This window comes from Puma concolor, chromosome A2 (genome assembly GCF_028749965.1).
Source record: "Puma concolor isolate L17-30 chromosome A2, mPumCon1.1.hap2, whole genome shotgun sequence".
NCBI lineage: Eukaryota > Metazoa > Chordata > Mammalia > Carnivora > Felidae > Puma > Puma concolor.
The window spans coordinates 42,484,077-42,510,776 of NC_141668.1; the positions used below are offsets into that span (position 1 = coordinate 42,484,077).

Sequence of the window (26,700 nt, forward strand, 5' to 3'; positions counted from 1 at the left end):
CAGATGGCTACCTTCCTGCTGTGCCCTCACGTGGTCTTTCTTCTGTGTGTACTTATTTCTAGGATCTCTCTGTATGTCCAAATTTCCTTTGCTTATAAAGACACCAGTCAGATTGGATTGGGACACACCCTCATGGCCTCATTTTAACTTAATCACCTCTTTAAAGGCTTTGTCTCTAAATACTGTCCCATTCTGAGGTGCTGGGGGTCAGGGAATCAACATATGAATTCTGAAGGGACACAATTTAGCCCATAACACTCATTAAGGGGACACTGCCCTTTCTGCTTGAAAAGGAAAAGAGTAAAAACTGATGCCTTGTATTTGTCTTGTCTAAATTATTACTTATTGTCTATATCATTGCCTTACTCTGTAACCCATTTTGACCTCAAGGGGGGCCCAAAAGAACCACTAATCCTCAGAATGAGGATTGAGGATGGCACGTCTGAATTGTATCTCCATGTTGCACATGTATAACCCGAGAGAATGTTGACACTGAATGTACTTTATGTGAACTACAGTAATTGAATTCCTGCTTTAAAAAAGTGTATTAAAGTAATTAGCATTTTAATTATTTATAATCCAGAAGCCATGTTGATTTGTTCCATGCAGCCAGGTTTCAGACACACAAATGATTCAAGGCCAGATCTTGGGTGAATTCTCATTTGCATTGATCTCTTACACTGTCCCATCACACTATGTTATGGGAAGGAATGATATCTCTCTGGATCATCTTTAGTGTCCTCCTCACCATCTTATATGAGTTCAAAGCCCTGCTACTTCGGGGGATGGAGGGAGGAGGCACCCTGCTTCCTTCTGCTGGGTCCTGCGACTCATCTTAGAGCTGCTCGTTTGTTGCACAGCTATTTTTCAGGTCTTCTGCTCAGATTAAAAACAAAAGAGAAAGACCTTTTTCTTGTAAGGAAACCTGGCTTCTCAATTAAACTTCTAGCAAGACATTCATTAATTAACAGGAAACTTTTGGAATAGAAACTGTACAAATTAAATGGATCCTGCAATTTGGAAGGCATTTGGTCATGACTTCCGGGCAGATTTCCAGCTGGGCAAGGCAGAGGTTTTGTGAAGCAGGACCTGTGGAAATTTTTAGGAAACATTGAAGAAATGCAGCTGGAATTTTTCTCTTTACTTTGAGCTATAATGAGATTCAAAGATTACTCACCTGCTTGTCGTTACTCAAGGCTGAGCTTTTAAAGGTCTCCCTCGTTGGTGCCAGGAGGGGCCATCGGGCAAAATTAGCAACAAAGGAGCAATGGAGAGTGTCACTTTGGCAGAATGCAGTGATTAATACCTGAATTGAATTTTTCCATCCTTGTGGAATTTTGAAATTCTATTCCCAATTTAAGCTTGAGACATAGGTGTGGAAGCAAATGAAGTTGTGAGGAAACTTCTCAATGTTAGCTCAATCTGAGCAAGGAAATGGTTTCAGGGAAGGAAATTTCAGGAATGGACAGTGTTTACTAAAAAATGGGTATTGAAGATTTTTCAAGGGATTAATATCTGAAACATATAAAGAACTCATACAACTCAATGAAACAACCCAGTTGAAAAATGGTCAGAAGATCTGAACAGACATTTTTCCAGAGTATACATACAGACGGCCAACAGGTACATAAAAAATGCTTAACATAACTCATCATCAGGGGAATGCAAATTCACAAAAACACAGTGAGATGTTAACTTACACCTGGCAGAATGTTATCAAAAAGACAAGAAATAACAAATGCTGGAGAACATGTGGATAAAAGTGAATGCTTGTGAATGGTTGGTGGGAATGTAAATTGGTACAGCCACTCTGGAAAACAGCATGGAGGTTCCGCAAAACATTAAAAACAAAACTACCGTATGATCCAGTAATTCAACTACTAGGTATCCATCTGAAGAAAGTGAAAACATTAATTTGAAAAGATACACACATTCCTATGTTTATTGCAGCATTATTCACAATTGCCCAAATATGGAAGCAGCCTAAGTATCCACTGATCACTGACGGAAGAATGGACAAAGAAGATAGGAGATGTATGGAGTACTACTCAACCACTTGTGACAACATGATGGGCCTAAAGGGTATTATACTAAGTGAAATAAGTCTGACAGAGAAAGACAGATACTATGTGATTTCACTTCCACGTGGAATCTAAAAAACAAAAAAAAAACCCAGACTTAGAGTTATAGAGAATGGATTGGTGGTTGCTAGAGAGGAGAAGGTTTGGAGGGTAGGCAAAGTGGGTGAAGGAGATCAAGTACCAACTTTCAAGTATAAAACAAATGAGTCACAATGATGTAATGTACAGCATGGGGGAACATAGTAATATTGTATTTGCCTTGTATGGTGACAGATGGTAACTGGACTTACTGTGGTAATCATTTCACAGTGTATACAAATGTGGAATCACTATGTTGTACACCTGAAACTAACATAATATTGTATGCCAATGACGTCTCAATAAAAAAAGTTCAGATGATATATTTTTATTTTATTTGAAAGAAAAAATCATACCTGCAACTCCAAATCCCATGTAGCGAATTACACTGCTTTTCTTTGGCTTTCAATAAAACACCGTGTTCTTTGTCTATGCCTCTGTGCACACAGACAGTGGGACAGTTTGTCCTGTGTCTTTCCAGGGTTAAACAGTCAGAAGAACAGGGGGAACATTTCCAAGAATGAAAGGGCAGGATTCTTATAGTTTCCTTCCCATTTGGCAATGTGACAGGAAAATTACGCTGTTGGAATATGAGTAAGCTGTAGCACCACCCTGGGCAGAAAAGTCAAGAGACTGAAAAAGTTAAATTTATGTATTTACAAAGACCTCAAGACAGTTTTTTGAATTAGCTTTCTCTCCTTAGTTAAAAAAAAAAAAGTGTGTGTATGTGTGTATGTATATAGGAAAATAAGAATCATTTGTAACCTGCCTTTCGAGAGACCTTTTTAACATTGTGGTATATACCCTTTTTGTATTTTCTTTTAGACACACACACACATGCACAGGCTTTATTACAAAAGTAGAATATATAATTACTTTATTACAAAAGTAGAATAATTATAATGCTCATGCCTTTGTAGCCTGCTTTTTGTACCTAACAACATTGCCATGTCATTAATATGATTTCCTTTATCATTTTTGTCATTTGTATATTGTTTCACTTAAACTTTAAGTACAGTTGATATGCAATAATTTGAAGGACGTGCACAGTGTAGTCAACCATCCCACAATTGTTGGACATTTGTATCGTTTTCAGGGTTTTTTCATGATTGTGAACATTCTCTAATCAGCTATTCTTCTAGTAAAATCTTTGTGAGTATTTAAATTACTTTGTTGGAGTACAATTCCTGATTTGGAGGATATACATATTTTAAAGCTGTTTTAAAGTGAGAACAGCCCGAAGCCCACTGAAACGTCCTCATTTATACTTTACCACTCATGTAGAAATATGTCCATTTCTAACACCCTGGCCAGAACTGGGCTGGGGTTCCCTTAGGGATTCTAGCTTTCCTAAGAAAAATAGTAGTGAGATAGCTGAGGGGTTCTCACTAATCTGGGGAATTTATAAGCGCTTTTTGTTTTTTTGGTTCAAGTCATTTCTCCAAAATTTGGCGGGATTAGGAACAGTGGAAAGAGTCCCATAGTTATTTTAGAGATATGTAAAACTCTTAGGTAATTGTCATAAAAATAAACAATGTGAACTGTATAATTATTAGTCCCCTTCCCAATCTGTCATACATATGACACAGATGTATGTATAGCTCTGTGTGTTTTCATTTATAAGAGATTTGTTGTCATCATTCATTAACAGACAGACGGTTTCATATGAAACTTTCATTAGTCAAACCATTTTCTCCTGGCCAGAGTAAGAGCTGTAGCCATTCCTTAGGAGATGTGAAAATTGATGTATGACTTGAATTAAGCACCTGAATGATGTCTTGGCTCTGATATTGCCTACCACCCACAGTTGACAATGGATTTACAGATTTTATTCATTTGGCAAAGTGTGTATTATTTGAGTGCTGAATATTTATGACACCAGGTTAGGCAAATGGGAAGAGGTGTTCTGGGGGCGAGGGGGTGGGGACTATGTGTGACCTTTTTTTGATGTTTTGTCTTCACACAAAACATGACTTTGTTTTTTGAAAGTAACTTTGTTAACCTCCATGGACATAGATTATCAGCTCTAACTTATACTCTTGTTTCTAAGAATTCGATGTCCCTTATAAACCTTGGCTGTTCTGGAAGGTCCAAGCCAGGCCAGATTGTCAGTGACTCAGTGACTGGAAGCTAAGCACAGGTCGCAGAGTGCATGCCCTGTACTTCACCTTAGACATGAGGCCCAGGGAGGAGCAAGCAGCTCCCAGGACCAAAGAGAAAATGCTCTGTGTGCTCTGTAGGCCCCAGCTGTGAAGGCTGCCCAGTCTCCCCACATCCTTCTGCCTGATTTCTTGGAGCCTGCACTCAGCAGAGCTCAGGGAATTCCAACTGGAACAGCCCTCATGGGGCCCCGCCAGAGATTTACATCACAATCAGAGGGGTCAATCATCTTGTGCTTTGTCAGCCATTGTGTGGCAGAAATTTCCTTAAACTGGATCTTCCCCCTTCCAACTGCTCTAAGTTTGTCTCTGGGTCTTTGTCCAATTGTGCAGTCATAGACCAGCAGACTCTAAGTCAGGGGTGGGTGATGGTCTGGTGAGGCCAAAGAAAAAATCCGGAGAGAGTGATCGAGGTGCACAGGTTTATTGGGGGAACTTACAAATAAGGAGATCAGAAGCAGTCAACTGGACAAAGAGTCTGCTGCTGGGATCTGCGTGCCTCAAGCTTTGATAGCACAGCAACGTAGCTCAACAGCTCTCTGCAACCTTTCCCTCCTTGCGCAGCCAGTGTTCCAAGGGGATCAAGGCCTGCCCATCTGGACACTCTCCGTTACGAAGAAGACACTCTGGGTTGGGCACCCCCAGGAGCCCCTGACCTTAAAGGCTGAACAACACATTCTTCCACACATTCTGCTTGATGGGAATATAGAGGGAGGTGGGACTCTACATTCTCCAGAGAGTGACTAACAGGGACATTCAGGTGTACTTGCACAAACTAGCTATCCAGCATCACTCTGGAAATGGAAATGAGAAGGGGTCACGCAGCCTGTTTTAAAGAAGAGATTATCTTCTTCTAGGAAACAGAATGCCATACCTTGAGCTCAGGTGAGAGGCCTCTGGCCATTCTGAAACAGCAGCCTTTCTAGAACCATTTCTTTCTGGTCATGTTTCTTCCTTTCCTTTCCTTTCCTTTCTTTCTTTCTTTCTTTCTTTCTTTCTTTCTTTCTTTCTTTCTTTCGGAGTAAGAGAGTGCATGTAAGCTGGAGAGGGGCAGAGGGAGAGGGAGAGAGAATCTTAAGCAGGCTCCACACCCAGTGTGGAGCCCAACGTGGGGCTCAATGCAGGGCTCAGTCTCACAACTGAGATTATGACCGGAACCAAAATCAAGAGTCAAATGCTTAACTGACTGAGTGACCCAGGTGCCCCTTGGGCATGTTTATTTTAAAAATGAGTATATTGAGAAAGAGAGAAAGAAAGAGAGGAGAGAACCTCAGCCAGAGACATCAACAACGAAAAGTTACCCTTCTCTTTATGCTTAATCTGAATCAAAAGTGAGGAGGCTGAGAAGAAACACTGGTCAGGGAGAACTGTCTACGGCCAGAGTCTGCTATAGCAGGGGGAACACATATAAAAACCTAGAGGTGTTCAGGCACTAGGCCAGAAAGCTATCTTGAAAAGTTGTACTGGTAGGTTTATGTATTACACACACACACACACACACACACACGTACACGTACACGTACACGTACACAGATACACACCCCACATACACGTTTATTTTGAACCAGTGCTGTTAAAAAATAAACTGAGGCATATGAAAATTTTTAAGAATTTATTTGACCAAAAATCAATTGGAAGCTATCAGTGCCAAACTGGAAGTGGTTAGGTTTCTGCTGCACCTGTGGCAGGGGAAAGACTTTTAGAGAGAAGAGGTGGAAGGAAAGCACCTATTTGACTGGCTGCAGCTTAAAGCCTCATTGGGTGTTCCTGATTGGTTGTTCTTAGATACCGGTTTTTTGTTTTTATTTGTCTGTGTGTGTGTGTGTGACCCTGCAGCATTTACAGGCTTAGATTTTGGTGTGCTTCTAGAGGCTTCTGGCCTTATGGCCACCTCAGTTAATGGCCTCCTTGTTTAGTTAACTGAAGGGTCCCCTACTAAATGGAAGAGTTGCAAGATCAAGTTTGAACACTTGTGTCTGTTGTGTCCTTTAATACAGAGATCTAACTCCAGGTAGCGCCTTGCACCAACTTTCCTCTTGTTTCCTGATCTTTTTCCTTATGGAATTATTCCTTTTTTAAAAAGTTTTTTAAATGTTTATTTATTTTTTTTAAAAAATTTTTTTTCAACGTTTTTTATTTATGTTTGGGACAGAGAGAGACAGAGCATGAACGGGGGAGGGGCAGAGAGAGAGGGAGACACAGAATTGGAAACAGGCTCCAGGCTCTGAGCCATCAGCCCAGAGCCTGACGCGGGGCTCGAACTCATGGGCGGTGAGATCGTGACCTGGCTGAAGTCGGATGCTCAACCGACTGCGCCACCCAGGCGCCCCCAATGTTTATTTATTTTTAAATGTTTATTTATTTAAATATTTATTTTTGAGAAAATAAATAAATGTTTATTTATTTTAAATGTTTATTTATTTTTGAGTTTTTTTAAATGTTTATTTATTTTTAAATGTTTATTTATTTTTGAGAGAGAGAGACAGAGCATGAGTGGGGGAGGGACAGAGAGAGCTGGGAAGACACAGAATCCGAAGCAGGCTTCAGGCTCTGAGCTGTCAGCACAGAGCCTGATGCATGGCTTGAACCCACGAACCATTAGATCATGACCTGAGCCAAATTCAGATGCTTAACTGACTGAGCTACCCAGGCGCCCACCTCCCCCACCCACCATGGAACTATTCTTCAGTGGTTCCCTTTCTCTCATGATTTTGGCACTTTTTGAGATTATCTATCAGCCACTTTTAGAATATCCTTCAATTTGGGTTTGTTAAAAGGTAATTCATTAAAGGTGCTTTTAAGAAAAAGATAAAAGCATGGCTCTCATACAGATATAAAAATGAACATATGTTAAGACATTTTACTCATGTGACATGAGGGAATGAGGCAGATGCTCTAACAGTTTCAAAGGAAAAGTCAAAAGGGCACCGATTTATATGGAGCAAAGGGTTGGTGAAATGAATTGCAAATGGAGACAACCTGGATTTCCGCCTGCAAGGAGGAAGTCCATTAGAGCACTACATGACAGGACAAAGTATATATATTCATCAGTTACCTACAACTTAGAGACAACAGGGCTGGAATCTGCTAATTCAGAAGAGTTTGCAACGGACACTGTACAGTTTTCCATTGGAACAGAATTTTTGTTTCTACATGTTTATCCTGTATTGTTTTCCTGTTGTAAACCCATATGATACGTCTTTGTCTGGAATATTAGAGATGTTTGTGTGTGGTTTTGTTTTTTTTCATTGCAACCTATTGATGGCACATGATGTCTTTTTGTCTTGTTACTCATGTTCACTTTGACTTAAGACCCTTATAATAGTGCCTTCCAGATGTCTCTACTGTAACAGTTTTTTGTTTGTTTTTTATTTTTGTTTTTGTTTTCTTTTGGGTAGTTACACCACAGAAAATGGGAAACAGTGTAAGTCAGGTTGGTATGTTTTCCCCCAGAGATTTGGTTCTACAACAATACCAGCACACCAGTCTTTCAAACAACATGGACTCATTCAGTCCTGTTTAATTCAGGAAGCTATAATCTGTCACTATTATTATTTATTTTGGTGCTTGGTTTGTCCCAGATTTGGCTGTCCTTCTGACCTGTCCTGTCCTTCCCATTATTTTTTGAGCATTCATTACTTTCTGGTGCAGTGACGTGTTCCAGGGTTATCTAGATCTTTCCTTGTCTCAGTCCCATCAGGAGTCTTTTTTTTTTTAATTTTTTTAATGTTTATTCATTTTTTGATATAGAGAGACAGAGCGTGAGCAGGGGAGGGGCAGAGAGAGAGGAAGACGCAGAATCTGAAGCAGGCTCTAGGCTCTGAACTGACAGCATGGAGCCCAACGCGGGGCTACAACTCACGGACCGTGAGATCATGACCTGAGCTGAAGTCGGATGCTCAACCGACTGAGCCACCCAGGCGCCCCAAGGAGTCATTTTTACAAGGAGCTCAGTTCCTTTTAGTGGACAGTAGTGTCCGAGGTCTGCCCGCCTGTGACCACCTACTACTTTCACTCTTCCCAGTGGCTTTTTGAAGGAGGAGGGTGGGAAGGAAGCTAATTTTTTTTAAAGACAGATAAAGGAAAGGGATGGGAGGAAGAAGAAGAAGATGGCTGTATACATTTTTACCCCCACCCCTGACCCCCAGTTTTACCAGAGACTAGATCTGATCTCCTTGTGGTCAGTTAGGTTTCTCAAGTGGTTACATTTTATGTGGATGAAAATGAAACTTAACTTCATCTGAAGAGCCAAATCATTCATCAACCACTTACTAAGTATCTGCTCTGCATGTGCCTGACATTATAGTAGTGAGTCACAGTGTCAAGCCCCTGCCTTCAGAAAGCTGGAAAGACAGTGAGGTGCCCTACGAAAGTCATACAGCTGGTGTTTCTCAGTGAGTGCAGATGTGAGTCCCACCTTCAGTCTGGTCACGTGGGGGAAATCGGAGGTCAGGGAGGCTTCCCAGAGGAGCCGAGAATCTGGTGAATTTGGAGTAGAACTTAGCTAGTTGGACACGTTGGTTAGAGGGAAAGGGTATTCCAAACAGGGAAGAACATACCTAGAGCCACAGATATTTGGCAGACTGGAGGGATGGGAAGTGGTTTGATAGGACGAACATCACTTGTTTCCTTGTCTTCTTGACCCCAGGTTTTTAAGAAGCATGATTGTCCTTTCTTGCAGACAAGATTTGTCTATTGCACACTTTTTTGCAGGCTGCCATCACAGAGTTCCATCTGTTGTCCAAAACTATTGGAGTCTATTACGATGTCTTTTTTTCAAAGAAGCAATCTTTTCTCAAGAAAAGGGAAAATAGAATTAGTGGGCATTTTCCCAAAGAAAGATAATTATTTCTTCATTGTTTGGCATATGCTTAAGAACTGGTCTAGTTTTGGGCTCTACTTTTTTTCATCAAACGTTTACCCATTTTGTTCAAAATGGAATGTTCTTATTGCCTTTATTCAAGTAAATGCAGTAGGTTGGTTGCAGTAGTTTAATCTCTGCCTTTTGATTGTTTCTTATCATTAGAGAATACCAATTTGGTACTTTGAATAATGTTTTGAAATAAATAAAGTCTTGTACATCATGGCAGTTAAATCTTCCCTATATCTAATCCTGAGCTCTCTTCAAGATATATTCTTTGTGTAAAAATTATTGCTTTCAAACATACTCCTCACATGGTTGTTTTCAAATTTTGCAGACGGTACCAGAAATTGCAGAAGATCATGAAGCCTTGGTAAGAATTTATGATCAATTAATACAGATGATGTAACACTTCCTTCTTCTTTGCATAATTAAACCCTGTCCTCTGACTGATTGTATAACTATGCATCTAGATATTTTAAGTAAGTGATTTTTTATTCTTTGTTTCATGTTCTTATTAACAGGTTTTTCAAACATTTATTTCCCATTTTTTTGCTTTGTGGTAGAAAGGATATTTTATGTTTGTGGCCACAAAATGATTACATCAGAATTTCTCTCTTTCTCCTAGAGCAAGGCTAGGCATAATTTTATGTACTACTTTAAACAAAAACTTCCTTTTTTGTGGCCTATGTGATGTTCAAAGTCAAAAGTCTTTGATTTTCTTCAATGACTTACTATGAAAAAGATACACATTAAAAAAACATTCAGGATTGAAGTATGGAATGAAAATTATTTACTTTGAGTCTCAGAAAGTAGTCATCTGTCAAGCGAATTGCATGTTAATTGTGTATGGAGATCTCAGAACTTCTTTCTTAGAGTTTTCCCCCCCTCACTGCCTTTCTTATCCATTAAACAGGGTGAATCCAAATGGGGCCTAGCAAACTCTCTACAGTAGGCAGAACAAATTTCCATTTCACCAAGTTGTTAAGCAGATAATTTCAATTTGAGAAGGAAGACTGAACAGTATCTGAAAATGTGCACCTTATTTTTTAAGCCCTCGGAGAAAATTCTGACCACTTCAGTGTTCAATACTGGTCTCAAGTCATTCATCTTCCCCTACCCTTCCCACATAGAAAAAAGCATATATGCTCTTCAGTTATTAAATTCTAATGAAGTAAAAGGTACTACTGAGATTTGAAGGTAAATTTTTTTAAACGTTATTTTGAGATATATGTTTGCGATAGTGGAAACACTTAATGGTAATGGAAGCAGAAGCCATCTTTCATGAGAGTTTGTTCTGGGCACTGTCTCAGTGTTTACATTCATTACTTTTACACACTCATATCTGACACACAAGATCAGTATAATGAGAATTATTGCCTTGATGCAGAGGTTAAAATCAGGTAATGGAGCTGGGATCAAACCAAGTTTTTCTTTAACAACCTCATGCAACTTGCTAATGTAGAGGAAGTTGGGGGCTCTGAAGCTAAAATAATTTCTTAAAGTTTATTTGCCAATAGTTTTAATCACTTGGTATGTAGGGATGCTGGAAGTGGGATTACGCATTAACCATGATTTTCATTTATCAAATGTAGACAAAATCAGTGCTCAGGGCCCTCGTTCTGGTAATGGTGGAATGTCTTAATTAGACTTAATACAGATAAAAATGGTTAAATCTGGACAAAGTAGTGTGAACAAAAATACCTAAAAGCAACTACTTGAAGGAACTGGATAACCCCCCAAAGTAGACAGAAAGAGGGAGGTCAGTTCTTGAAAGAACATAATGGGTCTCATATGAGATTTGTGTGTTTGTAGCTTTTGCCTGAGGGTACCCGCTCATCCAGTTAGCACGGGGCAGCAGTCAGCCTTAGTCTTGGTAAGTTACTGAGAGGATATAGTTTGGGGGCTGGCAGAGCAGCTAGATTATTAGGGGCAATCTGTGAAAGAAGAGAAGCTCAGAGGGTAGGAGACCTCATTTCTACAGGTTCATATAGATCCACCTATAAAATCTGCCCAAATCAGAAGCATGAATGTGCATGTGTGAGTATGTATGTGTGTGAGAACCCCAAAGGACCTGGTAAAAACATCTACTGGGAGTGGAGAGAATTGAGAAGAGATTTAAACCGCTGCTCTTTGCAGAATTTGGAGTTTGATTCTAGCTAGGTTAATTTCTGCTCTAACAAAACAGTCTCAGAAAAACAGAACTGGATTTTGAGACTTGACAATCTTTTATTCCCAGTGTTCAGAATATAACAAAAATTACTAGGGGCGCCTGGGTGGCTCAGTTGGTTAAGCATCTGACTTTGGCTCAGGTCATGATCTTGTGGTTTGTGAGTTCGAGCTCCATGTCAGGCTCTATGCGGATAGCTCGGAGCCTGAAGGCTGCTTCAGATTCTGTGCCTCCCTCTCTCTCTGCCCCTCCCCCACTTGTGCTCTGTTTCTCTCTGTCTCTCAAAAATGAATAAATGTAAAAAAAAAAATAAAAAAAATTACTAGATAAATGAAGAACAAGAAAAGATGACCTATTCTTAAGAACAAAATAAAGCAGATAGTAGAAACTGACCCTGAGGTGACCCAGGTGTTGGAATTAGCTAATGGAGACTTTATAAAATGTTATTTATTTTTGACAGAGAGAGAGAGAGGGAGGGAGGGGCAAAGAGAGAGTGAGACATAGATTACAAAGCAGGCTCCAGGCTCTGAGCTGTCAGCACAGAGCCCGAAGCGAGGCTTGAACTCACGAACCGTGAGATCATGACCTGAGCCAAAGTGGGAGGCTTACCTGATTGAGCCACCCAAGTGCTCTGATAATGGAGATTTTTAAAGCAATGCTTATAAATATATTAAAAGATGAAAGTATTAGTATAATGAGTGCACAGATGAGGAGTCTTAGCAGAGAAATGGAAACCATAAAAGATAACAAATTGGAAATTATAGAACTGAAAAGTATAATACTTAAAATGAAAAATTCACTCTATGGGAGTTGAAGATGGAAGAAGAGACAATAACCTTGAAGATGAATCATTTCAAATCACCCAATCCGAAGAATAGGTAAAATAAATAGTAATTGACCTGTGAAATAGAAATAATTGGTCTAAAATACATCTAATTGTGATATCAGAAAGAGAGGAAAGAGAGAATGAGACCAGAAAAATATTTGAGGAAATAATGACAGTTTCAAAATTTGTTGAAAAATATATTTATAGAGCTAGGAAGCTCAGTGATCCTAACTGGAATAAATAGAAAACTATACCTGGAAACATCATAGTCAAACTTCTGAAAATTTTTTTTTTTTTTTAAATTTTTTTTTTTCAACATTTATTTATTTTTGGGACAGAGAGAGAGACAGAGCATGAACGGGGGAGGGGCAGAGAGAGAGAGGGAGACACAGAATCGGAAACAGGCTCCAGGCTCTGAGCCATCAGCCCAGAGCCTGACGCGGGGCTCGAACTCCCAGACCGCGAGATCGTGACCTGGCTGAAGTCGGACGCTTAACCGACTGCGCCACCCAGGCGCCCCAAACTTCTGAAATTTAAAGATAAAAAGGATACCTTGAAGGCAGCCAGAGAAAAACAACTTACTACATTAAGAGAGTAAGAATAAGAATGAGAGCTGATTTCTCATTAGAAATAGTGGAGGCCAGAGAGCAATATTTTAGAAGTGTAAAAAAAACAAAAAACAAAAAACAAAAAAAACCCCACACAAACCAAACCAAAAACAAAGAAAACCCCACAAAAAACAAAAAACTTGTCAAACCAGAATTCTTATCTAGTAAAACTATCTTCTGAAAATGAAAGTGAAATAGAAACACTTTTAGATAAAGGAAAACTAAGTTCATCATCAGTAGGCATACACTACAGGAAATAGGGAGGAAGTTCTCCAGCCTGAAGGGACATGCATTAGATAGAAATTGGGCTCTACAGGAAGGAGTGAGCAACACTGGAAATTATAGATATGTGGGTAACTAGAAAAGACAAAATACAGTTTTGTCTTTAAAATTTCTCATATTTATTTACATTTGTAAAAATGTTTATTTATTTTTGAGAGAGAGAGAGAGAAGCAGAGAGAAAAAGACATAGGATCTGAAGCAGGCTTCAGGCTCCGAGCTGTCAGCACAGAGCCCGACACGGGGCTGGAAGTCAGGAACCGTGAGATCGTGACCTGAGACAAAGTCTGATGCTTAATCGACTGAGCCACCCAGGTGGCCCTCATATTTCTTTAAAAGGCATATGGCCATACAAAGCTAAAAGAAGTATAACTCAAAATCCAATAGAGGAATTAAAAGGGACTATAAAAAATATTTGCAGAAAAGAGGTAAGGAAAGAGAAACAGAATAAAACACAGCTGAGACAAACAGAAAACAGATGATAAATTGATTGGCCTAAACCTAATCATATCAATAATTAAATTAAATTTATTTATTTATTTTCAACGTTTATTTATTTATTTTTGGGACAGAGAGAGACAGAGCATGAACGGGGAAGGGGCAGAGAGAGAGGGAGACACAGAATCAGAAACAGGCTCCAGGCTCCGGGCCATCAGCCCAGAGCCCGACGTGGGGCTCGAACTCACGGACTGCGAGATCGTGACCTGGCTGAAGTCGGACGCTTAACCGACTGCGCCACCCAGGTGCCCCAGTAATTAAATTAAATTTAAATGGACTAATCACTGCAATTAAAATATTTCAGATCATATTTGAAAAAGCATGACCCAGCTATGTGCCATTTATAAGAAATGTATTATAAATACAAAGGTGCATGTAGTTCAAAACTTGAAAATACATACATGTAAATGTGAATAATAATAATTTTTTTTTTACATTTATTTATTTTTGAGAGACATTGGGACAGAGCGCGAGTGGGGGAGGGGCAGAGAGAGAAGGAGACACAGAATCTGAGGCAGGCTCCAGGCTCTGAGCAAGCATTCAGCACAGAGCCCGACACGGGGCTCGAACCCACAAACTGTGAGATCATGACCTGAGTCGAACGCTTAACTGATTGAGTCACCCAGGTGCCCCAAATGCGAATAATAATAAAACTTAGTTGTTTTATCAGTAGCAGACAAAATAACAATTCAAGACAATATTTTGTCAGAGATAAAAATAATTCATAATAAAACATGGTTGCGTTATTAGGAATACATAAAAGTGTTAAATGTTTATGTACCTAATATAAGATTTCAAAATACATGAAGCAAAAAGCAACAGCTAAAGGGAAAAATAGACAAATCCGTGGGGCACCTGGGTGGTGCCCCAGCTAAGTCGGTTGAGCATCCGACTTCAGCTCAGGTCATGATCTCACAGTCCATGAGTTCAAGCCTCGTGTTGGGCTCTGTGCTGACAGCTCAGAGCCTGGGGCCTGCTTCGGATTCTGTGTCTCCCTCTCTCTCTGCCCCTCCCCCACTGGTGCTCTGCCTTTCTTTGTCTCTCAAAAATTAAAAAAAAAAAAAAAAAAAGAAGACAAATCCTTAACAATAGCTGGAGATTTTAACACTGTCTTCTCATTGATAGGAAAACTGGCAAAATCAGTAAGGGTAGGCAAGATTCGACCAACATTGTAAAATATCTTGGGTCACCATTTATATGGAGAGCATCACATTCAACAATAACAGAATACATATTCTTTTCAGTGTATGTGTAATGTTCACCAAACAGACCATATACTATGCTGTAAAAAGTCTCAAGAATTTTCAAATGATTGAAATTATACAGATTACATTCTTTGACCACAAGGAAATTGTATTTTAAATCAGGAACAATAAATTTGCGGAAAATCCTCAGATGTTTGGAAATTAAAAGACATACTTCTTTAATACCCAGGAGTCAAGGAATGCACCCAGGTGAAATTGCAGTATATTTTTAACTGAATGATAATAAAATATAATATAGCAAAACAAAATTTGTGGATGCAGCTAAAGCAGTGTGTAGAGGGGAATTATATCCTTAAGTGCTTATGTTGGAAAAGAAGAATGGTCAAGAAAAATCAGTGATCTAAGTTTCTACCTTAAAAAGGTAGAATAAATAAGTGTGAATTACATAAGTGGGAGGAGGGAATAAAAGGAGTAACTATCCGTGAAATAGAAAACACATAAATAATAGAGAAAATTAAAACTAGAACAGATTATTTGAAAATATTTAGTAGGAAAAAAGAAGAGAAAAATCAATTGTCAATACTAGGAATAAAAGAGGGAATATCACTACAGAATACACTGAAAATTAAAGGGAAATAAAAGAATGTTATGAATAACTTTATGCCAATAAATTTTAATCTTTAGATACCAAATGTGCCAGCTAATGAGACTAATGAACACTGGTGCAAAAATCCCCGGCAGCATAATAACAAATATAATCAAATGATATATAAAAAGGATAATACATTGTGGCCAGTGAAAGTTTATCCCAGAAATCACTCAATGTTTGAAAAGCAGTCACTGTGATTCAGTGTTTAGTAAAACAAAGGAGAGGGCTTAAAGAGAAAAATGATCTTAATAGATACAGAAAATAATTCATAGATACAGCAAAAGCACTTCATAAAATCCAGCATCCATTCATAAAAATTCTTAGCAATCTAGGAATAGAGAGAACTTCCTCAACCTGATAATGAGCATCTACTAAAAAACAAACAAACAAACAAAAAAACACATCATACTTAATGTTGACATACTGAATTCCTTCTAACTTCTGCCCTTTTAAAGATTGGGAATAAAGCAAATGTGTTTGCTTTTTGCACTTCTGTTACATTGTGTTGGAGTTTTTAGCTATAGCAATAAATCAAGAAAGAAAGAAAAGACATAATAATCGTAAAGGAAGAAGTAAAACCATAGAAGACATGATTATCTGTGTAGAAAATTGTAAATCTATAAAGAAAGTCTTAGATCTCATAATTGAATTTAGCAAGGTTTCAGGATACAGCATCAGTGTATAAAAGTGATGTATAGGTATGCATTAATAGCCAAATGAAATTTTGAAAATTTCTATTTACAAAGTGGCAAAAATTATAAAATTTTTAGGAATAAATTTAACAAGAGACATGTAGCATCTCTTCACTGACAAATACATGACTGAAAGAAATTGAAGGCCTAAATAGGTAGAGAATATACCGTTTCTCGGAAGACACACACATTGTTAGGATAGCAGTTCTCTCCAAATTAATCTGTAGGTTCAGTGCAATATTATTTTTTAAAAAGAAATTGCAAACCAATCTTAAAATTTAAAGGAAATGTTTAGGACCTAGAGTAGCCAAAATAGTTTTGAAAAAACAACAAAGATGAACCAAGTTGGAGGATTTCATTAACTGACTTCAAGACTCACTATAAAGTTATTAACACAGTGTGATATTGGTATAAGGGGAAAGACAGATCAAAGGAATAGAATGGATTCCAGAATTGATCCACAGTTAAATTTTTACCAAAGGAGTGAAAAGAACGTTGGCACATTCATGCTATGATCTGAAGGCCAAGGGAATGTCTACAGGGTGATTTATAAATTTATAACCTTTTATGTATATACTTTTTACCACATACAAAAAAAAACATTAGGAGAAATTCAAAGGGCAGGACAGACTATATTCATTAACTTTGGGAATTAAGGATATATTGAGTATGACTTACCAAAAACTTTAAAAGTGGCCTTTACTTGCATCTCTTCTCCACTTCTGCCTGGCACCCAATCAAAACATTTGGAAGCACTGTTCTTTTATAAATTTAGCAGCTTAAATTGAAATGCTTCAAGATTGGCTGAATTTTGTTGGAATGAAGATGGTCTCTACTGAGTTGATGAGAAACATTTAGTTGAATCATTCCAGCACACATGGTGTGTTGGCTGTGACATAGCTCTCGACCAGCATGTAGTTTGCAGTCGGCTTAATCTGTGGCAGTCAGTACTGCAAAATCTTTAGCTTAGCACTTTATAAAAAACAAATAAAGCAAACAAATAAAAGTGCTTCTGCACGTGCCATGTGCTTGCTTTATATTTGTAACCCTTTTAGCCTTGATCTTGTGCACGCGGCATTGATTTCAGAGCCTTGGCTTCTGCCTTCTCTCCTTGGAGCGTTAAGTCAAGTCCTCTAGGAGTGAGACTAAACATCTATGTCAGGGTTCAATAAGGGCTTTTATACCTGCATCATTTGAAATTAGGTGATTGAGTTCCTTGATTTGGAATGTAATAAAATTTTAGGATGGCCATCTTCTCCTTGCAACTGAGGGTTTGAGGTTGAATTTTAAAAAAATTCTCCTTCAAAAAAAAATCCTCCCTCATGGAAACCTAGTATGCCATCCAGCAACCAGTCGTAATGAATTATATTTATGTTATATATGCACTATATATATGCTATATTATATTTGCATGTGTATATATATTTTTATATTGTAATACATAACATGTATAAATGTATCTAATAACATACATATGTTATATAGAATATATTAAATAGAATATATATGTTCTGTTCTATAGTATAACCGACTATATATGGTCTAAAAATATATAGAATATGTTAGATATATAGAATATATAGAATATATTCTATAGATATTCTATATATTTTATATCTATATAAAATATATAAAATATATAGAATATCTATATATAGATATTTTATATCTATATAAAATATATAAAATATATAGAATATCTATAGAATATATAGAATATGTTAAAATATATGATGTGTATAAATAAAATGTTATTAGATAATATTTCTACAAAATATGAATATCAATAATATAACATGTATATAAAGTGTTATTAGATGGACCAAGGGAGCGACCCCTGCCATGGACACCTTGGTGTGTGATATGAAAGAAGCTTCTCTCACTTACCAACCATTCACACTAATGGAAACTACAAAGCATATAAAGGCCTATCGCAGTGGCAGAAATGGTGCTCCACCTCCTTAACAACCATGGAGATTAAAATCCTGGCCCCAAAAGCAGATTGGAGATTTGAAAACCAAATGATACACTTTCTCTCCGTCCTTTCTCTCAAGTCCTTGCAGCCTGTCTGAGAAGTCTGTGGGCAGAGTTCTAGAGCATTGGAGGAAGCAGGACAATCCTAGATGTTACTTAGGCCACTTGGATTATGGGCCCATTGAGCAGGGGACAGAGTCATTTTTCCTTCAGATAATTAGAGAGCATAAATATAATTTATTTCTTGTTTCTAAGGCAGTTAAGAAAGACTAATACTATCTCTATTCTCAGCCTCAACTAGCTCCAGGGAATATAAAGACAAGTTTGATTCCAAGAGTGTGTGCTTTCCTTTGTCACTGCCTGTCCCACTGCTCATGCTGTTAGTGACAACAGTGAGGCAGTGTTTTGCCTGTATGGAGGCCATGGGTGTCGTTCTCCAATGTCGTGTATATGGGGACTTTGAGCGGTTGAGATCTTTTAACATGCCAGGTATAAGCAAATGGCAACTATTATATGTTTGTTTTCCGCTTTTCTAAGTAAAAAGGAAAATAAATTAGCAAATAGTGTTTACTGATAATGATACGGTAAAATAATACATTAGCTAATATTGTTTACTAATACTATACATTGTTATGTAATAATGTTTTCACAGTAATACTGATACCAACATACTCTATTAATAAATCTTGCTAATTGTTTTTATACCTGGCTCTCCTATTTTCCTGATGCAATTTACTTTTTTTTTTTTTTTTTTTTTTTTTTAATTTCACTCAAGCTAATGTCTGGATTTTGTCATTCATTGTCTGTAGAATGAGTCATTTCTGGAATTCTCTTTTAAAATTTGACCTTTCTTTCTCCTCTTTTTAACACGTTTTTCATCCCTCTACTTTTTTTTTTTTTTTTTTTTTTTTGGTTCTGTCCTTCAAGTAAGTTTGAGTTTTCTGGTTTGGGACTTATTTTGGGGGGCACGCCATGTAAGGGGCCCCTGTAAGATTAGTATTGCCAGTCTGTGAGTCAGAGAAGCCTTTGAAAAAAAGTATTTCTGGCCTGCATGGGTTGGCTTTCCTTGCGTTCCACCCCCCCTCAACCCTGGCTCCAAGGACAGAGAATATTTGAAGGCAAACATTTGAAGATCATGGGCTTTGCTTATCTTTCTAGAAGATCACTTTTGCATAATGATCATAGCTAACACTCACACGTTGCTATATATATACACCACACACTGTTCGAAGAGCTTAAAGTGTGGTAGCTTGTTCTATTTCCCCAGAAATCCTGAGTGATCACCACCACCACTGATTTTTTTTTTAATAAAGAGCGTGCATGAGCAGAGAGAGGGCAAGAGGGAGAAAGAGAGCGAGAGAGAGCGAGAGAGAGAGAGAGAGAGAGAGAGAGAGAGAGAGAGAGAATCTCAGTCAGGTTCCATGCTCAGTCCAGAGCCCAACATGGGGCTTGATCTTATGAACCATGAGATCATGACCTGAGCTGAAATCAAGAGTTGGATGCTTAACCGACTGAGCCACCTAGATGCCCCACCACCATCATTTTTAATAAATGAGGAAACTGAGGCACAGAATGTATCAGTAGCTTGCCCACTTAGAATTGGAGGGGAAAACTGCTATCTGACTCCTGAATCTGCACACATAATCATTTTTATCTATTTTTATCTGTTGCATCTCATCGTCTCTGATCTCTGGGAGCTTTGGATCATGGTCTTCTGAGAGCCGTTGCCTCTTCTGTAGGTTTCTTTCTTGCATCACAGCTTGGAAAGTGATGCAGAATTCCCAAGGCCATTACTGAGTCTGGGCTGAGAGAACTGGGAGGAAGGGAAATTATGAAGCCATTTTACTTTTTTTTTTTAACGTTTATTTATTTCTGAGACAGAGAGAGACAGACATGAGTGGGGGAGGGGCAGAGAGAGAGGGAGACACAGAATCAGAAGCAGGCTCCAGGCTCTGACCTGTCAGCACAGAGCCCGAAGTGGGGCTCGAAATCACAAACCGTGAGATCATGACCTGAGCCAAAGTCGGTTGCTCAACCGACTGAGCCACCCAGGCGCCCCATATGAAGCCGTTTTAAAAGAAACATCAGCCTCAGGCACCTGGGTGACCCAGTTGGTTAGGCATCCGACTCTTGGTTGCAGCTCAGGTCATGATCTTCTAGTTTGTGGGTTGAAGCCCCGCGCTGGGCTCTGCGCTGATATTGTGGAACCTGCTTGGGATTCTCTCTCTCCCTTTCTCTCTGCCTCTCCCCTGCTTGCTCTGTCTATCAAAATAAATACATACATACATACATACATACATACATACATACACAAACAAAAAAGAAACACGAGCCTGTTTTCTATACTATTAACTGAGAATAGATGGGAAAATTCAATCTAAACATTCTATGAGACTTTGTAGTGTAGCAATTGTATATATGAGTTTACAGATTCAAATTCTGAACTATATTTTTTAAAAATCAAGCACATGAATCTGTGAGGTTGCATAGTATGCAGAAATCCTGATGGGCATAATTCAATGTACTTGAAGACAGTACTTATCTTGAGAGTTAACGTTTATTATGATGATGATTTACAGTAGAGGTGAGTTTCTGTAAAAGATTCTGAGTGTCTGTTGAGTGTGGTTTTGAACGCATTAGAAACTAGGATATTGTCTGATAAGGGTCATGGGTGGAACTGTTTGTCTCATCTCTGTTTTGATTTCTAACTCAAACATTAGACCCTTCCTATAGCCTTCCAAATCACAGCAAGTCTATAGTAAACAGTCATTATTTCTACAGATATTCTATCAAGACTATTAATAAAATGCTGTCCAGGGTAACAGAAATGAATATGCTTACTTACATATATATTTGTACCTATGTGTTTGTGTGTGTGTCTGCACTGACACACACACACTCACACACACACACACACACACACAGACCACTCAAATCCTGTGCAAAGTGCTAATACTCTTAATAGAATTATTTCTAATTATAGATACCGTGAATAATAAAAGAAGCACATTGCCCTCTCTTGGTTACTCTAACTTTCATTTGCTGAAAAGCTTTTCTTTAAGTTATCATTTACTGAATGCTTATATACTACACATGTGATTAAGTGCTCTACAAGCAGCCCTGTGATTAAATAGGTATCACTATTCAGTTTTTCAGCTAAGACAGAGGCTCAGAAAGATTTGTGAACTGCCCAGTATGGCATAGTTCACCAGAGTGAGAATCTGTGAGAGCCCAGGTCTGTCCCACTGAGGCCCTGGCTTATTCCATAAAACCCACCTTCCTCCTTTCCGTTGACTCACAATTTTTAAGAAGTTTCCTGAGGCCTAGCTGTGTATCTCAATGATCTTTTATAATTCTTCTGTATCCACTTATTTAAAGCTTTCTCACTTCTGTGTCTGTGCTTCTGCTCAGCTCTCCATCTCCATTAATCTTCTCTGTATTTTCCAGCTTTGGAGACATGCTGTCCTTCACCCTGACAGCCTTTGTTGAGCTGATGGACCATGGAATAGTATCCTGGGATACGTTTTCAGTGGCGTTTATTAAGAAGGTAATGCAGATTGTTTTTTCAGGGCTTAAATTACTTTCATAGATATTTTGCTCTGCTTTGAGGATATGTCATAGTTGTTTCTTATAGTTATTTGTGTAAAAGATAGATGTGGTTGTTGAAAATATTATGCATGTGGGGTTCTGGGCACCTAACTTCTATGTGAAGATGACATTGTCTCCCCACCAGGATCGTAAGGGTGTGTATGTGAGAACCCACAGTCAAGGGAAATCAAGGAATCACGTTGTTTACACTACAGAAGCAGTCCCTTAGGAGTCCCTGGACAGGATTCAGTTATTAAGACCTAAGTAGAGTTTTATCTATCCTTCGTCAACCTTCTCTGCCCTCAATCAGGTATTCAGGGAAGGAGAAAGAGGGAAAGCATATTGATTTCCTGCATACCTGGGTTTGAAGCAGGGATATAAGAGAAGGAGGTGTGCTTCGGTCCATGCTTCTTAAGTCAAGCTCACTTGTAATCATGGTGCAGTAAATGTCTCTGGGATTGATTTCTCCTTCTTTAGGAGGAAGGTAATGAAGGGATGGGCAAGGTGGACTTGGTGTGGGAACAGAGGGCAGAAGAGCCCCCGCCGTTCCCTGAAGGGAAGGGGGGCGCCGTTCCCTTATAAATTTACTTTATAAGTATAGATTTCTGGGAAGGGTTATGTAAAATAAAGAATTTCAGAGAATCTGTGCAAAAGCTGGAAAGTCCAAGCAAAATGCAGAAGAGTCACTTGAATTTTTTAAACCTTGTTATTTTAATCCATGTTGAAATCATGGTAGACTTACAGAAAAATTGCAAAAACAGTACAGAATGTTCCCAAATGCCCTTCATGCAGCTTCCCCTAGGTTAACATTTTACATAATGATGGTACAGTTACCGAACTAGGAAATTAACAGTGGTACTATTACCATTATTTGATTTCACCATTTCTTCTACTAATGTCCTTTATCTGTCTAAGGGCCTGACCCAGGATCCCACATTGCACTTAGCTGTCATGTCTCCTTAGAGTCTTCTGATCTGACAGTTCCTCAGTTTTTCCTGGTCTTTCATGACAGAAAGTTTTGAAGACTACTGGTCAGTTATTTTGTAGAGTGTCCCTTATTTTGGATTTGTTTGGTATTTGATGGTTAAATTAAGGTTATGCACTTTTGGCAGGAATGCCAGAGAAGTAGTGTCATACCTTTCTCACTCAGCACATTGTATCAGGGTACATGGTGTCAACATGTGTTATTAATGGTGGTGTTGACCTTGGTTACATGGTTGAGGTGGTATCTTCTGGGTCCACTCACCGTGAAGTTCTTTTCCTTTTGAAGTTAATCAGTATCTTCTGGGAGATACTGCCTTGAATGAAAGGGCACAGAAAAGCCCCTAGATTGTCAAATGAGGGTGTTGGAATTGGGTGCCCCAGAGATCGAATGCTTACATGATACATATTTATTTCAGACAAGAGCTGATTGGGAACCAGGGCCTTCTCAACAGACCTCTGAATTCTCTTCCCTTATGTAAGGGCATAAAGCCAAAGGAGATGATTAATTTAGGGAACTACTAGAAGAGGAAGCCTCAGTCAGTGGTACGAATTGCTAAAAAGAAAAGAAATGATTGTAGATGAGAAAGCCAAGGAAATGTAAGCAGTGAATGATGAATGTGAAGAACAAATTGCTGTGTTCTGTCTTTCTAGGATAAAAGTTCTAGAGAAGTAAGTTCAAATCTGAAGATACTGGGTTTTGTGTATTTTTCATACTTAACAAAAATGTTAACTCATACTGGATTATGGCAGGCCTTTCTCTCCTACATCCAAATTGCCTTGCTTGTCTGTTGTTAGAGCCTCTTTTGCGCTGAAAACAGTGCTGTTCTGAATGCAAATTCCTTGAGGTTGTATTGTGCTTTCATCCACATTATCTCTTTTGATCTCCAGAAATCCTTTCCAGAACAGAACAGACTGTCTTGCTATTACTGGTCAGGAGGGGAGGATACAATGGCTTGGGGAGGTTAAGTGATGTCATAGGGAGTGGAGTGTCACTGGTCCCATGGTTAAGGGCTTCTTCCCCTCATGCTATACACCTGTGCTTTCAAATGGTGGGAAAAATAGCTTCTGAAGATTGGTTGAACCAGTATCGCCTCTGTTCAGCCCTCCCCAACCTCACTGGTAAGAAGTTAAGTGATTTCTTCTGCTCTCCATTCTCCTTGGATCTTGCGTTTGTCCCTGTGCAAACACTTACCACATTTTTGTGAATTCTTTGTTTTTTTTTTTACTGGCTTCCAGTAGACCATGAGTCGTAGGAGATTGTAACCACAGCTTTCTGCATGACTTTATCCTCAGGGCCTGGCACCGAGGAAGACCGTAATACCTTTGTGTGAAATGAATGAGTGAAACATGTTTTGGAAGAATTTTTTTAAAACTCTAGAACTTGAAGAAAAGAAGGAGTATAGTAACACCGTATTTAACTCTGTTTCAAGTAAAAATCAGTTGTGAGTGGACAGGGATTTGAAAACTTTTTCGTTAAATGACATGAGAAGTGGTTAGAGAGAATGACAATAATTTAATATTCTAATTACGTAAGAAAATGGTTTTCATTCATTGAAATTAAATTAAAAAGTCTAAGGAAGCAAAGACTAGCAGTCTTGGCAGTTTAAATAAAAAAATTAAATATTTTCTCAAAGGGCAATACATTTAATGGATTTCACATTCTCATTCCTTGCCATTCTCTTTCCTTTGCATTGCTACTTAGATCTCAGTCCCTTATGAGAATCTGAAAAATGGCCATCAGAAAATGACTTTATAATTGATAGTTTTTGTAAGGTTAACTTTTTTTATTCATTAGCTGGATCAAATTCAGCACTTTCACAACCCAGGAATTGTATGCAGGCAACTGTCTTTTAAATGGAGCTTTATCTCAACAAAACTCATCTAGGAAATGCCCTGACAAAAGATGTTTATCTCTGTGGTCCAGACTTGGCTTCCTATTAATGCCAAATTCATACCACTTTGGAGAAATATTTTTTCCCTGCCAGCCCGTCTTCTTCTTTACTATCTGTTTTCTTATGTGTGGATGGAGATTCTCGTTTACAAACTTTGTCTGCAATAAATAACATCATTTCATAAACATTTTGAAAGGTAGAATCCCTTGATGACAAAATGTAATGTTGCTTTTTAAAGAGTTGCTACTTAGGGAGAGGGTAGGAAGTTGTGGAGAAGAAAGAAAGGGAAGAAAAACAAAACTAAAAACTAGAACTTTCTATCTTACCCTTTGGTTTTCCCCTAGCCAAGTATAACATCAGTGCCTTTTCTCAGAAGGGGTGTTTCATACAAATGCTCTTACAGCCTTAGCTCTGCAGGAGGGCCTGGTTCACCCTACATAGTTTACAGCACCTGGACAGACATCCAGCCAATTCAGTTTAGAGACTCAGTAATTTTTACCTCTTAAAAGACTAGAGAGATTCATGGGCCTGTGCCCAGATAATTTAAAATATGGCAATGGAACTGCAGGCTCTCTGTGGTTCTTTTCAGTTTTGACAGCATGGAAGAATTTTAAGATCTCGCCCTAAGTTATGCTAAGAAGTGTTTATGTGAGTTTAATAGTTTATATCTTTGATGCATGCACTGTGATGCCCCTTAGCTTTTTAGAAGCCACGCAAATACTCCTCCGTATTATTTAGGTAACATTTAAAAATGAATGCAAGCATGTGGAGGTAGTATATATAATTATTGCTAACTCTTCTTACCTCTTCTTTCTTACAGTACAGACCTACTTTCACACAGCTGTGCTTTGGCTTAGGGCTGGCTCACCTGTGTGGGCCAAAAGTACAGTAATGGAGCCAGAAGTAATCTAAAGGCAAAGAAAGTCATTGTTTCTTTGGGGGTGGGCAAGAGAAATTAAAAATTTAACCAGAAAATCTTTACTGTTCCGTAACTATACTAAGATCTATAGTTATTTAAAATAGACATAGAGAATAACGCTTGTATTTTGACGAATTTGTACATGCCCTAATAAGGAGCCTGTCTACAGTCATTATGTTTGTTCAGTCAGCCCTGATGCCTTGGTTATTGGTACTTATTAGATGGAAAGATTGGGTCATTTAAATGTCTGGTTAGAACCACTGACAGATAAAGGCAAAAGGTGGCAGTTAGTTTAAAAAAGCCACTAGTATTTTAGTACTACAAAATACTAGTACAAGTATTTTCACGTTCTCAAGCCACAGACTTGTACATAGACTTCTAACGATCTGCATGCCTGCTGTCTGCGAGGCAGGACTCAGCTAAGTGTGTTACACAGAATGCTCCTTTTGTAAGCTGCATTAGGATTGCTGAAATGATAGATTCCATATCTCACAAAAGAGGTGAAGTATAGAAAAGATTAATTTTTAAGAATATTTTGATGAAGGTAAGGGGTTAGTTTTATGGGAGAGAAATTGATAGAAATGGCAAAGGGAAATGGAATATGTATATGGAATTCAAATATGCCTGAATTAGAGCAGAGAACACAAACTCTTGTACGACATTTGAGCAAGCCCCCTGGGACCATGACGGCCAATAATTTGTAGGAAACTTTAAAAGAAGGTATAGTTTGTATCAGAAAATATTGAGAGTTCTGGTTGGATATTTTGAGAAAGGAAATGTTACCAAAAGGATATTTATGGAAGTAGAGGATAAATGTGTATTAGAGGGGAATCTTGAACATAAAGGAAAGTGAAGATGCAGTCTTAGTAATCCAAGAATGAGTTGGCCCCTGGGCCGATGTTGTGCATGTACAACTGAATGCGTATCAAAGGGGAGACATCTCAAAATGTGTTCGTAGTGATAGAAAATAGGAGACTGGAATTATAATCACTAATGATTATGGCAAACTTGGAAAAAGGTGATAATTGAGAAAGGAGGATTAAGAAGACAATGAGATTGGTTTTCACACCTTTTAATTTAGGCTTTGTTGGAATATCTACTTGGAGTTGTACTTTTGGATGCCAAGAATAAGCAATTAATGTACTTCATAGTAAATGCCTTTTTATTTTTCTGTCTTTGCTAGACTATAAGGTCCTCGAAATTAAAAAATCATGTGGGTTTTGCTCATTTACCTATT

At 38.4% G+C, this 26,700-nt stretch overlaps 1 protein-coding gene across 5 annotated transcripts in view; it reads left to right on the plus strand.

Annotated features, from left to right (window-relative positions):
• ELMO1 (engulfment and cell motility 1) overlaps nt 1-26,700 on the plus strand; it is a 727,703-nt gene that overhangs the window by 358,859 nt on the left and 342,144 nt on the right. For all 5 annotated transcript variants that reach the window (XM_086692444.1, XM_086692474.1, XM_086692460.1 and 2 more), the window contains 2 exons: nt 9,517-9,552; nt 21,528-21,627. In XM_086692444.1, the coding sequence (XP_086548570.1) occupies nt 9,517-9,552; nt 21,528-21,627 (136 nt within the window). The remainder of the gene's footprint in view (nt 1-9,516; nt 9,553-21,527; nt 21,628-26,700) is intronic.